General features: G+C 40.7%; 1 protein-coding gene across 2 annotated transcripts in view; it reads right to left on the bottom strand.

Annotated features, from left to right (window-relative positions):
* Positions 1 to 14,940, bottom strand: part of LOC145437837 (uncharacterized) — a 62,820-nt gene that overhangs the window by 5,661 nt on the left and 42,219 nt on the right. For both annotated transcript variants that reach the window (XM_080315149.1, XM_080315148.1), the window contains 8 exons: positions 13,366 to 13,530; positions 12,762 to 12,838; positions 12,600 to 12,700; positions 5,758 to 5,934; positions 5,093 to 5,274; positions 3,228 to 3,386; positions 1,461 to 1,573; positions 728 to 968 (listed from right to left, as the gene is read on the bottom strand). In XM_080315149.1, coding sequence (XP_080171275.1) covers positions 728 to 968; positions 1,461 to 1,573; positions 3,228 to 3,386; positions 5,093 to 5,274; positions 5,758 to 5,934; positions 12,600 to 12,700; positions 12,762 to 12,838; positions 13,366 to 13,530 — 1,215 coding nt within the window. The remainder of the gene's footprint in view (positions 1 to 727; positions 969 to 1,460; positions 1,574 to 3,227; positions 3,387 to 5,092; positions 5,275 to 5,757; positions 5,935 to 12,599; positions 12,701 to 12,761; positions 12,839 to 13,365; positions 13,531 to 14,940) is intronic.

Here is a 14,940-nt window from a genome sequence, read left to right as displayed (position 1 = left end):
TTGCCCGGAGTAAATTACTGCTCAGCAATCTGAACGCAACGTAATTGCTAATCCCATAGCTGACGACCCGCGCGCCTAAATTCCATAAAGTTGGTCTTATTTGAAAGCTACTGTCACACTGATTCCGGAAATATACATTAAATTCTAATCAGGGCAATGGAACCCCTTGAAACACACCTCGAAATCTGAAAATCGGCATTGTTCTAAACAATCGCAGCGACGCAACACAATGACCACAACGATGGCCCTTGCGTGGTTGCGATTGTTCTGAACAATGCCGATTGGGGTTCCATTGCCCTTATTAGATTCAAATGTATATTTCCGGAATCAGTGTGACCTGCCCGGCCACGATTTACAGACGAATCAGATATCACAACACCGAGAAACCACAAGTCGCTATTATTATGTTCATTATAGAGTTCCTGAATAACCGTTTTCAATGCCGAATCAGTGTTTCCACAGTAGATGCCAGTAGGGTACGATATACGTCCATGTGTCTAATGAATGGCTTATAAAATGATTCAACAATGCAACCCCAACTATGAACTGTACTATGTTGGTTAGCAACTCGTGATATGAACTGACGTACCTAATATGTTCCGTAAACATGACTATATGTAGTAGTTATAAAAACGGACCTGGGTAACTGCTAAGTCAAAGTAATGGCGCAGAATTCAGGTAAATTTCGTACAGAAATATCATTCTGTTGTGCAGCAATATCAATTACCTTGACCACCGCTAGAACTAGCAATAAACCCTCGCAATTCATCCACGCGCACGCGGCAAGTAGAAAGGCATGCAGAAAGGCTGCTATCGTCCGACATGAAGTTGAAATGTCGCTATGGTCCTTAGGGAATACAATAAACGGCATTTCGCTGATGAGCAACGTGATGTTCAGTCCGAGAAGAGCAAGTGACAGATTGAGCAGCAGAAATGAACTCTTGAATTTTTTTCCGGTGCGAGTTGTTCTAAAATGAATACCATACAAAATCAATCACAACAACCCCGACGCAATGTGCTGAAACTTCAGAGCGAATCATGCAGCAGCTATTATCAAATGCCGGTGAGCGACTGTTAGGCAGTGGAATTTCTCATAACTTGATGTGTTCAAGTTTTGTATCCGTTATCGCAGTTTCGTATTATTTCGGAAGCTTTTCTTTGAATCAATCAAAAAATCAAAATGATGTAAATTCCTGCAGGAGCTGATATGAAATATTTTTCGATTACAACAGGTCATGAGACTAGAGTAAAACGGGCCTTGTTGTGGTCAAGGCATGGTTCGGATGATAACTAGTATTGATTATATACATCACGGTGAATGTAAAGACAAATAAAGGGTATCGACAGTGATACACTTTTGTATGGTGGCCTTTCTGCCAATAGTAGTATTATTGCAGACTCGATGCATTTCTCCTAACTCATCAGACTAAAAACGCGATTCGTCGTAACACATAACTCACGGAATGCACAAGAACAACAACACCAGAATCAGCAGGGCAAATGTAGATATCGAGCATCCAACGATTGTTACGACACGAAGCCCTTTGGATGTGGTCGTATCATTCTGTTGTCTCTGTAACAATACTTGAAGTCACCATGTCTCGTAGGTGTAGGCTACGCTGCAACGAGACTAACCCAAAGCGTTCGTCGAATCACGACAACTAATATCTACCATAATACACACTGCTGCACAATACGAACTGTGCAGCAAAAGTAGTGCAAATAGTAGCTATCATCGTATTCAAAAGATTTTAATAATCTTTTATGTTGACTAATATTAGATTCGCATAGTTTATTGCAGTGGTTCTCAACTGGTGTGAAGCGGCACACTAGTGTGCCATTTACATCTCGCAAGTGTGCCGCGAGCGATTTCTACGGGATTTTGAAATAATGTGCAAAATAATTCTAGTCTATTGCAAACGGTCAATATTCTAAATTGAGCTTGATAGGAAGTTTGTACATTTGACAAATCAAAATTGATATTATGCCCGCAATCAATATCCCCCCTCGAATTGTCTTTACCGGGCAGATTGCGTGCCTTGAAGGCTGAATTCAGTTTTGCACAATACGTTGATTGATTGATCACACGAAGGGAAGAGCAGACATGGCGGCGACTGTATGACGATGCAGTTTTCTAATCCTCACCGTCTCTCCACTCACCAGCAAGAAATGAACTCCTTAGAAATTGACGTTCGCGTTTACAAATTCGAATTTCAAACGTGGCAATTCACATTGTGATTGTTAGGTATCGTGCCGGCACTTCTGTTGAAATGTCGGCTAGTAGCACAACGGTGTGTTACTGTCGACGAATATGAGTAGCCTATGTACTGAGAAGTAAGGTTGATCAAATTACAACAGTTTGTTGGAAGTATCAATGAAATGCGGGTGGCAGCCAGTAGAACTATTGAGGTAGGGCTATCCTCATGTATATGACTGTTGGTATCTCCAATGGTCGAGAGGATATTTCAACCTTATATTTCCCACCTCAACTCAGCCGTGTTTTTACCGAATACTACACAAAAGCTACAAACATGCAGTGGTGAATTGTCAGTAGTGGGGTGAATTGGCCCGTTGATCTCTGGGGGTTTTGCGGGCAATGAAGATCGCAATGAAGATGACCAATATCGCCTGTAAACGTGTTTTTATGTACTAAACTATCATTTGTAATTACCCGAAACAAGTTTCCCAAACAAGTTTCCCAAACAAATTTTCCAATGGTAATCCGCACGCGTGTTACACAATCTGCGTGAAAATGTATTGTAGATGCTTCGGTAATCGTTACGGTAATCGTGCTTGACCTCTTCGACCCAATGTGGGCAATGTGGGCAGGTTTATTGTCAAACAAATCTTATGAAATCGTATCTAAGGGCGGAACGAATTTTCGTATATCAAAATGGCCCTTTTTACTTTCGTCAGAACACTTTCAGAATTATTGAAATGTATGAGTTTTTTTAAAGGAAGTATAGAAACATTTTGGATCGACTGCGGATGTGGTCACATTAGTCAGCGTTACCACTGAAGTGGGTGCTGCTAAGTATGCTGGCAGTTAACAGGTGCCGTAAGCCAAAAATGTGCTGAATCACTGTGACGGTGTGCCGCGAACTATTTCTAATTTGCAAAGGGTGCCTCGAGGTCAAAAAGGTTGAGAACCACAGGTTTAATGTCAAAGACACACTCACACATATTATGATGAGAAATGTAGATATTCATTATTAGTATTCACTCACCAATAAAGCAGCAAAATTTGTTAAATGATCGCACGAGCAAGTCAATGTGTTAGGTGTGCTTCCTGTCATATAACATCCTCCGTCGTCCCAATTCCTTGCTGATTCCAACCAAAAAACACACTCCAGATCCTGTGTTTCATTGTCATATTGCAGTGGCACCTGGTGTAAACATTGTGCATGCTTATTGGTGAGGGATACCAACTGAAACAACAGAAACGCCTAGTTATATTGGTCTACATCAGGAATCTCCTGAAAACACCAAACAACACATTTTTGTTTGAATTTACGTAGTCATTGCGGGTTGACATCCAAACTATAGTTGGAGTTTTAAACTTGCTCTGTTAACCAAATAAAATAAGAAAACAGTAAATCGTTAAATTCAAATAGCACATTGATCAAATAATTAGATTCTATTCTCAGTAAATATACTATAACCCAGTGATTCCCAAACTGTGTGCCGCGTCACACTACTGTGTCGCCACAGGTTATTGCAGGTGTGCCGCAAACATTTGGTATAGCTGAAAGTTCTGCTTCTTCCGAACTTGTTTGATAAACTGAACAGTTTGAATCCTAGTCTTTTTAGTTCCACTGAAAATACTATTACAGCAACATCAGCACTACGATCATCAAGCAAAAAGTTGTAACCGCGCAAAACCATTGCCTTCGATCCGTTAGCTGCTGAATCAAAACATGAACATAAAATCCTTCCGCGTATCATGTACACAGTATCACGACTTCAACTTGTACCGCAACATTGCATTCCCTAATTCAAGGTTACCAACTTATACTGGTTGTTGTTCGATTGGTAAGGAATGAATCAAGGAATCTTTTCACAAAAGAAGAACATCTCATTGATTTGCAAAACATGCAGATTTTTAAAACCCTGTATTCACAAAATATTAGATGACTTCTTTGACCGTTTGCTTCCAAATGCTATCCTGTGATTTGCGAAAGGGCAACGAAATGTATATGGTGATTTGCATATGCACCGCTTTTCTGTTTTGACTGAAATTAAAAGAAATTGTAAACGAAATATGGGTATATTTTTGAACAAAACAAATTCGTTTCTCTCGTAAATGATGGTCGAATAAACAAGCACATCCATCGCCTTAGGACGTGGAAATACTTATGAAGCAATTTATATTTTATTGTAGATGTGCCGCGAGTATTTAATAATTTTTCTATTGTTATGATAGTTTAAAAAGTTTGGAAACCACTGATCTAATCCCTCGAGTATATGTGGTGACGTTCAGGGCTGTGGAGCCGGAGTTTCATTCAATTTTCTAATGTTGGAGTCGGACTCACAGAAAATTTGTAGCACTCGTTGAAGTCGGAGTCGTAGTTGGAGAAGCACATACTGGTTGGAGACTGAGTCGGAGTTATTTAAAATGCTATGACTCCGACTCCATGTACTTTAACATCGAACCAAACGTTGCCACGAAGTGCCGTTGCAGTTGCAGAAGTCATCTAGTGTATACATTTTCGGACAATCAGCAACTTCATTTCTTTTTGTGAGCACAGCTTTCAACATTTCTGTGAGCCGTACATGTCGCAAAAATGAGATAGAGGTTTAATTATCGAATTATATTTACAGGGATGTCGGAATCGGTGAATTGAAAGTTCCCTGAATCGGAGCTAGAGTCGGAGTGGGTTTATTGGAAACGCCTGGAATCGGAGTCGCAGTTGGACTCTGTGGTAGAAGGAACCAACTCCACAGCTCAGGTGACGTTGCATATGTCACTTCGTAAGTATTGTTATTTATCATTTACGACTGGCAAACGTTAGCCTATTTTAAATTGTCCAGCATTACCGCAGTGCTCCAACAATATTTTGCCACATCAAATAATTCAATAATTCAAACATACTGAATATGTCAAACGTCCGTCTGTCGGAAGATTAGTTATATTTCTGTTTTCCACCGTGGCTGAAAGCACCAGCATTGATACGTTGATCTTGTTATCCGCCTCAGGAGTCAAAACTGATTCTTTCGTGCTGTTCGTTGAAAATAGATTCGTGTTCCCAAACACGTTGAAAGATAATTTCGACGCTGAAAGAAAAGAACGCTCAGAACATCCTCAGAGACATTAGTAGCTTGGAAGCGAGAACACTTTTCACAATCTTCAAGTTGTGAATTTTGAAAATTATCAAGTCACAATGAGTTCGAGTTTAAGAGGTACATCAAGAGCAATCTCATCACGGTAGTTCTCGGAAACGTATTCATAATATCTTCGAAACATATGCACGGCAAACCGAACAGTGGAACCAAGAACTGCACCGGTCTAAATAACCAGAAGGATACTTAATTTGTGTATGCCATGGCGATTAACATTTATAACGCAGCATCCACGGAAAGTTACATTGTTTCGGGAGCGTTATCGACGAAAATAAACTTTTTTCACACATTCAAATACGAAAACTTATTTACAAAAGGCGCATTTTCTTCTCCGGTTCTGTAACTTGTCTAACTTGCCAAAGTTTTTTTTTCGGATCGTAAAATATGGTATTCTAGATTCATAAAATAACTTATTACAGTTTCGTGATGCAGGTTCGGGAATGTGAATGGTTGCTTGTATCCGTTGTCCATTGATGAGGCTTCCAGCTACTTCTAACGACGTTGTGAGCGTGAATTGGTCGCTTCTGAAACCAATCGTAGTTGAGTTTGGTCTCACCAGCATTGTGACTCCAACACCGCCTTCCATGGAGGTACCTGTATAACCATAAGATGTTTATCTGGAGTAGCTCGCATTATTTATACTAGATCTGACGTTGCCACAGGATAATCGTCGTACGAATTGTATAATTAGGCATACATGTGTTTATTGTATTTGTCATATCTGCGAATGTATTTTCATTCTCTCTTCTATTCATCAACCCCTGATTGATTTGCTGCTAACGAAGTAAACTTGATCCGAGCTCATTTTGGTAATTTGGCGGCCTTTTTCGCGTTGTAGTTATAGTTGAAGAGTTCAGATATAGCACCGACACTCGGAAGATTCGCAGAGCGAATAATAGCAACTGGGTTGCGTTAATTCCGTGGTGGTGATGTCAGATAAAATCATTTGTCGTCGGCAAACAGTGTCTTATCTATAGGATATGAACTCACTTGCAGCTCCAGACAAAATTTGATTGGTAATTTTCGAATTCTCTTGGCGACATAACTTTGGGTCTGTGTAAATTCTACTGCGGGAGTTTCCAACCCTTGCCTCCGGGGTCGCAGAGACGCAATTTAAATACTATTGACTATCTCAAGAATCTTAATCAACTGCGGTCCGTTTCTGAAGATTTCAGTTCATTTTTTAAAACAAGTAAACAACGACTTTTGAGGAACGTGAACCAGGAAAACAAGGTGTCACATTAGTTTAGGAGTCATTCCACAGAGCCACTTTCAATAGCGTAAGGATGGTGTGTGGCCATCACAATGTTTGTTTCTTTGTATTCATGATATTTCGACTGCAATGGTCATTTTACACAAGGCCGATATCTTCATTGTTATTCCGTTTGTTACGGACTTATAGCACGGACACTTTTAGCCTTCGATAATACACCTTACGCGGATTACATGGCGAGGAGGAGCCTAGATACACCTCCAACAAATAGGTACGAGTTCTGGAACGTACCACTACGCTATCCCCCACATAGGCCATCGCAATGGAGTCTAGAGCAGTGATTCCCAACCACGGCCCCCACAAAAATATTGAGAAATCGATTTACGAAAAAATTATATTTATAAAATACTCTTGCTTGGCTTGGAGTCTGGAGTTTTCAATTAGGATTGCAGGAAAGCTGTGACTCACCGCTAAGATTACGTCACTGCTGTTTCAATGCAATGTGCCCTAACTTTCCAGTTGAACGGGCAGTACCTATAGATATAGGTATAGATATAGGTATTGACAGGACCGTAACTGCCGCACCCCAAGCCCCCCAATTGGGGGAGTGAGCTCGAAGGGGGCCCAAAATTATTTAGTGAATTAGCACAAATTATAGCGTATTTTATGTAACTTTTCAAAGATTTTTCGCGCCGCGCGAAACTTTTCAAGTTTCCAAGTACCATAATTATTGGATACTCTTCGACCAAGAAAAAAATCGCAAGATTTATAGAAGTGGGCATATCGGTGTTGGCCATTATCGCGCCACGACGCACGAAGACATATAAAGTTTTAAGCCATGTTACATGCGACTCCAAGAAGTGTGCCAAAACGATCCGCAGCGAGAGAACCTTGGCCGAAAAGGACTGCCCTTACGCTGACCGAAAACTTCGTTATGTATATTCAAAATACATTGGCGCCTAAATGACTGGCGCCGAATGTTCCTGTCTTGCAATCTGAACGCCACGAGACAAATAGGCTACCATCCCGCAGGGAAGAATTACATGCCAGTGAAAAATTACTTATTTGAAATCGTGTGCATCTTATAGTTTAGTATGTTTGGGCGATTCTATATTTCTTGATATAGCAGACTGGGGGTCACGAAATAACAAATAACATCATGTAACGAAGTCGTACCAACGGATCCGCCCGTCCGAATATGTTTAATTATTATTTACGGGCCCTACAGTTTCCAAGACACCTCACTCAGCTCCACCGGTAAATCTGACTACGTGAGCAGAGAGGACAAGTAATTGATAGCAATATATATGCAATTCCCCATCTTATTGACCTCGCGCTCTACGCTGGCTCACTAAACGGGGATCCTGATTTCGTGGCAGAAGCGAACAACGGCACGGGGGGGTCGGTTTATCACCCTATGGGAGCTCAAGACTTAAGTATTTTGGCGGGCCTGACGAAGTGCTGTTTCGTTCCTGCCAACGTGTATACGCCCGAAGATGTTTAATTATTATTGAGTGATCCTACCTTTTCAAACACAACTCACTCAGCTCAACCGATCAACCTGATTACGTGAGCAGAGAGAGGATAAAAATTGATACCAATATATATGCCCGTATATTCCCAATTATATTGACCGATTCAATCATTAATTATAGAATTTTTTCGCGCTTCGTGCGATTAGTTGAGAGAAGCTGCCTAAAACGGACACCCGATTTAGATGATAAATAGCGGTAAACAGCCATCTAGCCTGAGGGGGTCTGGGGGCTTCGAAGTTCTGTCTATCACCCTATGGGGGGGGGGGGGCAAGAGAAACGTTGTTTTTTGGGGGGCGCTGACGAAGTGCTGTTACGACCTAGGGTATTAATAACTAATTTACGGTTAGATGTGCAACAAGTGACTCACGATTGAATACGCCGAGATGCGTACTGCTTAGCCGGCAAAAAGCAGCATAATTGGTAGTCCTATAGCTCGCGACCCAAGCGTCCGAATAATTTGATATGTCGGTGTTTATCGAAAGCAAGTTTCGCACTGATTCCAAAAATACGAATTGAAATCTCGCCAGGGCAATAAAACTACTCCGAAATAGCCAGCAAAGGTTTATTGTTCTGAACAACGGGAGCGAGGCAACACAATGGCCAATGGCGTCAAGCAAATGATCGGAACAATGCCAATTTTCGTATTTCGGTGACTATTTAGGGTTCCTTTCATTGCTTTGATATTCGTGCGGCCCAGGCCGTACTCTGAAATTCTAAATTTGGCCCTGCCACCGAAAAAGGTTGGGAATCACTGGTCTAGAGGGTCCGATACATAACAATCAATAGGACGGGAACTCCTCCTTTCAGGAAAACTACCCATGAGCTAGAACTTCTATGCATTAACGGTATGCATAGACACACGCTAGGCCAGTGGTTCCCAAACGGTGGGGAATTCAATGGTTCTCGGAGGGGAATAGAAGCATTTGTTCAAAATTATACACAGGAAAGTCTACATATTCACGGAGACACATGCGCAATTGCCGTTACCAGTTAACTGCTCTGGAATGTCAATGTATGTATAGAAAATGATATTGCGTGTTGTTCACAAAACCTCATTTTTAACTCTGGATGGCAAATGATGGCGTCACAAACGCATCCAGCACGACTAGTTTGTGACGTGAAATAACGCTTTCGCTGCGTGGGCGATTTAATATTGCCGAATGTCTGATTATTGGGTACTCTTCCCCCACGAAAATACGAATAACTTATAGAAACGGAGACTTCGGCGTCGGCCATTACTGCGCCACGACGCACCAAGGCATATGAAGTTATAGAATAGGCCATGTAACATGCAACTCCGAGAAGTGTGCCACAACGATCAGCAGCGAGAAGACCTTGGCCGAGAAGGAATGACCTTGTGGTGACCGAAAACTTCGATACATATACAATATACATATATGTTTAATTGTCCATAGGCGGCTAAATGGCTGGCGCCGAATGTTCCTGTCCTGGCGATTTGAACCCCTCGGGAGAAATGCCATCCCGCAGCGAAAAATTATTTGCCAGTAAAGCAATACCAATGTGAAATCGTGTGTGTCTTTTAGTTTCGGCGATTTCCATATCTTTTAACATAGTTGATATAGGAGATCACGAAATAGCATAATAACGTAGTCAATATACCAACGGGTCTGACCGAAGATGTTTAATTCTTATTTAGGGGTCCTACCTTTTCCTACACACCTCACTCAGCTCTACCGGTAACTCTGATGACGGGAGCAGAGAGGGGATAAAAAATTGATAGCAAAATATATGCAAATCCCGATCATATTGACAGATTCAAACACGAATTGTATAAATTTTTCGCGCTTCGCGCGTTTAGTCGAACTGATGTGACGCACTAAACCAGGGGTGGGCAAACTTTTGAGCTCGCGGGCCGCATTCAACATCTGAATCCATTCGCGGGCCGCACTATATAAAATTGGGATTATAATCCAAAATGCAATATTGGTATTTGAATATATAGTGAGGACAAGGAGATATTATATATGCTTAAAGAAAACCAGACATTGCTTTGATGATATTGTACACGCGCCAGAAACAGTGGCGAGATTTCATAGGCTGATCGACCTCAATAACCAATTTTTCAAAACTATAAAGATGAAAGTCGGCTGTCCTGATCTTAAAACCGGATTGAAATTTTAATCTGTGAGCAGCGATCTGTTCATAGATTTACTAATTCCACTTTTGGTTCGGTTCCAGGACACACAATGCTGACAGCATCATAACCATGTTGGCTTCAAACACGCTTCCACTATGTGTAGATAAAATATAAATACTAGGGCTGGGCAAAATCGAGTACCTGAGTGATTCGATTCTGAATCACGTAATATGCTTCGAGTCGAGTCGAGTAATCGAGTATCACTCATTATGACGTCACAACAGGATGTAGTATGTCGAAGTCTAAATATGAACCTTTTATGCCACCACAAAGAACGTAATGCCTGTTATCCATCACATTAAAGATGCTTTGGTATTTTTTCGACCATACCGATTTCCTTGCACTTCTTAACAATTTTGTTGGATGATAATGACTTCGGAAATGGGTTATTTCCACTAACGTTCGTAGCTTTGTACTGTGCCTGGTAGGCTAAAACACGGCCAATCAAGGTTTCACGGCTTCCTCAGTGGAAAATAGTATCAAAACTATAATTCTCGTCAGTAAATTAACTTTCAGTTGCGAGGACCGTATAATTTCAGTACTCGAAAAAATCGTATTTTACTACTCGACTCGAATCATTAAAATTACTACTCGATTCAGATTCGAGTACTCGAATCATTTTGCCCAGCCCTAATAAATACCCTAATTCTACGCATACAGAGAACGAATTTACCTAAGACACCCGCGAATCGTTGCATCACTGAAATAATTAAAACAGGAGTGGCCAATCTGAAATCACACTCGTGATCCGAAATATGTAAATGCCGTTTAGGATTTCTGTGTTGCTTAGCTGTTGAACTCTCTCAAACTGCGTGGGTCTTGAGATCGGGCTGCCGGAAGTTTTTACATTTTATCAGTGGTTCTCAAACTTTGTAAGCGCCCCTCCCCCCTATATGATGGTAAAAGACTTCGCGCCCTCCTTAGCTAGAAAACCTAACGGATAGTTGAATGGCATGGAAAGTTACGACTGTGGATGATAGATTCTTAAATATGAAATTGAGGCTAACTAACGAGCAATAACTCTAAATAGGCTGAAAATCTTTTGAGTTGAGCTCAGCTTTGCGCCCCCATTCAGATGCCTTCACGCCCTCCAGTTTAAGAACCACTGCTTTAGAATTATCATGGTGAAATGTACTAAGAATTCGATTTTTAGTACGCATTTCATCAATATTTTTAATAAGTTTCTTTAGACTCTCGCGGGCCGCACAGAACGGTGTTGCGGGCCGTAGTTTGCCCACCCCTGCACTAAACAGTAGACCTAACGTAGCTGATACGTAGCGGGGAAAAGCGTACAGGCTCAGCAGCTTCACCCCCAGAAGTTTGATTTTTCACCCTGTGGGGGCCCAAGACCAACGTTTTCTTGGCGGGACTGACGAAGTGCTGTTACGGTCCTGGTGGGGAATGAAGGCTCGGAATAAATCTAAAGTGGAGAATGAAGACAAAAAGGTTGGGAACCACTGCGCTATTCGGAACCGAATAAGATATCTATCGTTATCTGAGTTTCGAATGGGGCAGGATTTCACGTAGATGGAAATCGTTCCAAATGACCTATTTACGTTGCAATAGCGTTGATAAGCGGGGGTTGAAGAATTTATGATTGCATGATTGCTATTACTGGACATATAGTAGCCAGCTTTCCACATAGACCGTGGGTTGGTTTAATCGACGGTGTGGTGACTATTTTGATCGCTCCACGAATAGGTCTCATGATTCCTAAACAACCAATTTATTCATTGATTGATGTATTGATTTTTATTCAAAGATACGAAGATCCACAGCAAAGACATTGATAAGCCGTAGGTTGGCGACCCTGGTGGTAAACAGTATAATCACATAGCAGTTCTAATATTTAGATTCCTACTCAACGAAAACTCCTGTTTCCCGGGACCCGTATATGACGGGAACGCTTGGCTACGACTCACTTTCTATAATTAGGTACGAATTATGGAGGCGAACCCGGTCGCACTCGAAATTCCAATTCATCAGTGTTGCATATGTTGAACAACACATAGTATTTTATTATGTTGTCAATGTTCCCTTTAATTTTTCACGAGTCTGCGCGCACTCACCAATTCACTGCGCGGTTCCTTGGATAACAGTGCGTAACCACTAAACAAATGACATCACTTCATTTTTTGTGCGCAGAGACTGTGTCAGCACTGCGTAATTGCGCGCACCGCAGCTTAGAGGGAACAGTGATGTTGTACCATAAATATTATTACTCAGCCATATGTGGTCGACTGTCGCCAACTCCCTGACAGGCTAACCCGAATATCCAATATTACATAGAGCGATTAATTACAGTATGACATTAAAAATGTATTCATCATTTGAATAATGTCGTTCAACTCACTTGATATTACCACCACTGATACATTTCTGCTCGCACTTGTATATACGTCGCTCTTGTTCAATACCAAGAGTGACGCAACAAGATCCAACTGCACAAGGAGTCTATAACGATAAACTTGATTACGGGCATCTCTGTATGTCTATTTCTATTTCTATTTCTTACTCTGCTGACTGGCCACTCTCTTCCAATCCTGGTGACTCCATCACGTTGCTTATAGTGGAGATGAGAGAAGTTGCAGTCTGCGATTGGATCGAGATGACAATTTTTCCGAGAAATAAATACATTATAATATAATGGAGATTGCAGAAATGTTAGTGACAAAGAAACGTTAATTAGGGTTGCATATTAGAATTTAGAACACCGGGATGACGTGTTTCAATGCTTACCTACGGCAAGTAAAACTGTATAACAAAAGAGCGTATACAATGTAGGTGTATTTGGCATACATGGATAGTGGAAAATAATATACTATTTTTTGTTGGCATCATATCCGCCGGCAAAGTTATAGCACACACAAAAATTTCAGCTTTTACTGATTAGATTAGATTTAAAATTATTGAATTAATAACAACCTGAAAATTGAAATTTGAGATGGGCGGTGTTATTGTCAAGAATTATAATTAGAGCGTGGACGCATTTCAGAATTGAGATTAGATTTATATTACAAAAATTTTGAAATTTTGCTCTGATAGTCTTATCATAAATCCTAGTCAGCCCGTGTATCCGCTTTAGTAAGCCTACAATTTGAATAGTCGGAAATACCCACAATTTCTGTGATGCCAGTAGCTGAATTGGTGATATTTTTTATGGCACCTGATGTCAGAGCCACATCACTGCTATTGAGGTTTTCAGGATTAGATGTTAGGATTTGTAGACTTGCTGCAATTTTTTGTCGTTGCTCCTCGCTGTCAATGGACTGACTCGCGACTACCTGAAATACAATTTCATTTGATGTGATGTTTCGGCTTGTATTTACTCTGATAATCTTTCAACAGCCGCTATGGTGGTGAAAAGATGAATTATCCAGTACTGCGCCACTTTTCTCAAGAAAAACTACTTTCACAGCGATATGTCGTGAAAAAGGCAACAGCAATGGCAGAGCAATTTCAGTAATCTTTAGTACGATTCGCTAAGTTTTGTAAAACATAGTAAGTATACTTGAGACCGAAAACTAGCTTATTTCTTCTTCAGTGTCTGCACAATGGTGCAGTAGACTTAAAGATGATAAATTTTTCAAGTATTTTCATCATATTTAAAAAAGGTCACCTAGGAGAAAACGGTCCACAGATTGGAAACCCCTGCCTTAACGATTACATTAGAACTGCGGGATTGTGAGTACAAGTAAATGTCGCAGTAGACGGTTCGATTACGAGGACATGGAATGATGATAAAGATTTTCATATTTAAATTGAGATTGCTACCTAGCAGTTGAGTATTGAGCTATTGGATGAGACTCTAGGAGTAACTCTCTACCTGGAAATTTATTCGAACACAATATAATTATAGTTATCGAGATGAAATAGCATCATTTTCTTTATACGTGACAATTACTCTGTCTATTGCGCAACACTAGAGTTAGCATATTTTGAAAACCGAAAAAAGACGGTTTTTAGAACTCACAATAGGGAACATGTGAACGCCAAAATTTTACGGATAGTATCGTGATCGGTGGTGGGATGACTAAAACAGGGATGAAATAGAATAGGGCATTTGGGTGTCCTCGGACTACATTATATTTTTAGTAATTGCCACACCCGAAGTATTTAAATTCGGGGGCTAGCTCGGAAGTGAATCAATAATTGTTTGTTGGATCGACATGAGTTGAAGTCTTTTGGTGCAGATGTTATTTATGTTTAAAATTCTGTTCGCACTTCGCCCAATTTAATTTAGTCGAATGTCTTGATTTTAACAGGGGTACATAAGAATGTGGGAACATTAAAGATAATATACCTGTATACATATAAAGGACTTGAACCGCACCAGCCATTATTATCAGACGGCATCCTACTATAGCATAAGTCAGATGGGATACTTCAGTCGGTTGGGTACAATCTATCTACTACCGGAATCGGGATTTATATGCAAGAAATGAAGCAAAAACCATGCACATGATAACGTGGCGACCAAAATTCCTCCCCTTCTCGCCCCATACTTTAATATCACTGGCATAAACGATGCCGTTGACAGCCGCTAATAAGCATTTCGTGGGATTCCCTGCTTCAAAGCACGTGTGTCAGTATCTGCTTGATTGTTGTTCTCAGCATTAATGTAAATTACTCGTTACACATTTCCACTATTTGTAGGATAATTGTTTGCAATATTTCAGATTGGAAAACCGCAA

The sequence above is a fragment of the Botryllus schlosseri genome, chromosome 4 (genome assembly GCF_051294905.1).
Source record: "Botryllus schlosseri isolate E-star chromosome 4, Bs_hap1, whole genome shotgun sequence".
Classification (NCBI taxonomy): domain Eukaryota; kingdom Metazoa; phylum Chordata; class Ascidiacea; order Stolidobranchia; family Styelidae; genus Botryllus; species Botryllus schlosseri.
Note: the sequence above shows the minus strand (reverse complement) of the source record. Positions and strands in the feature narration are given on the sequence as shown.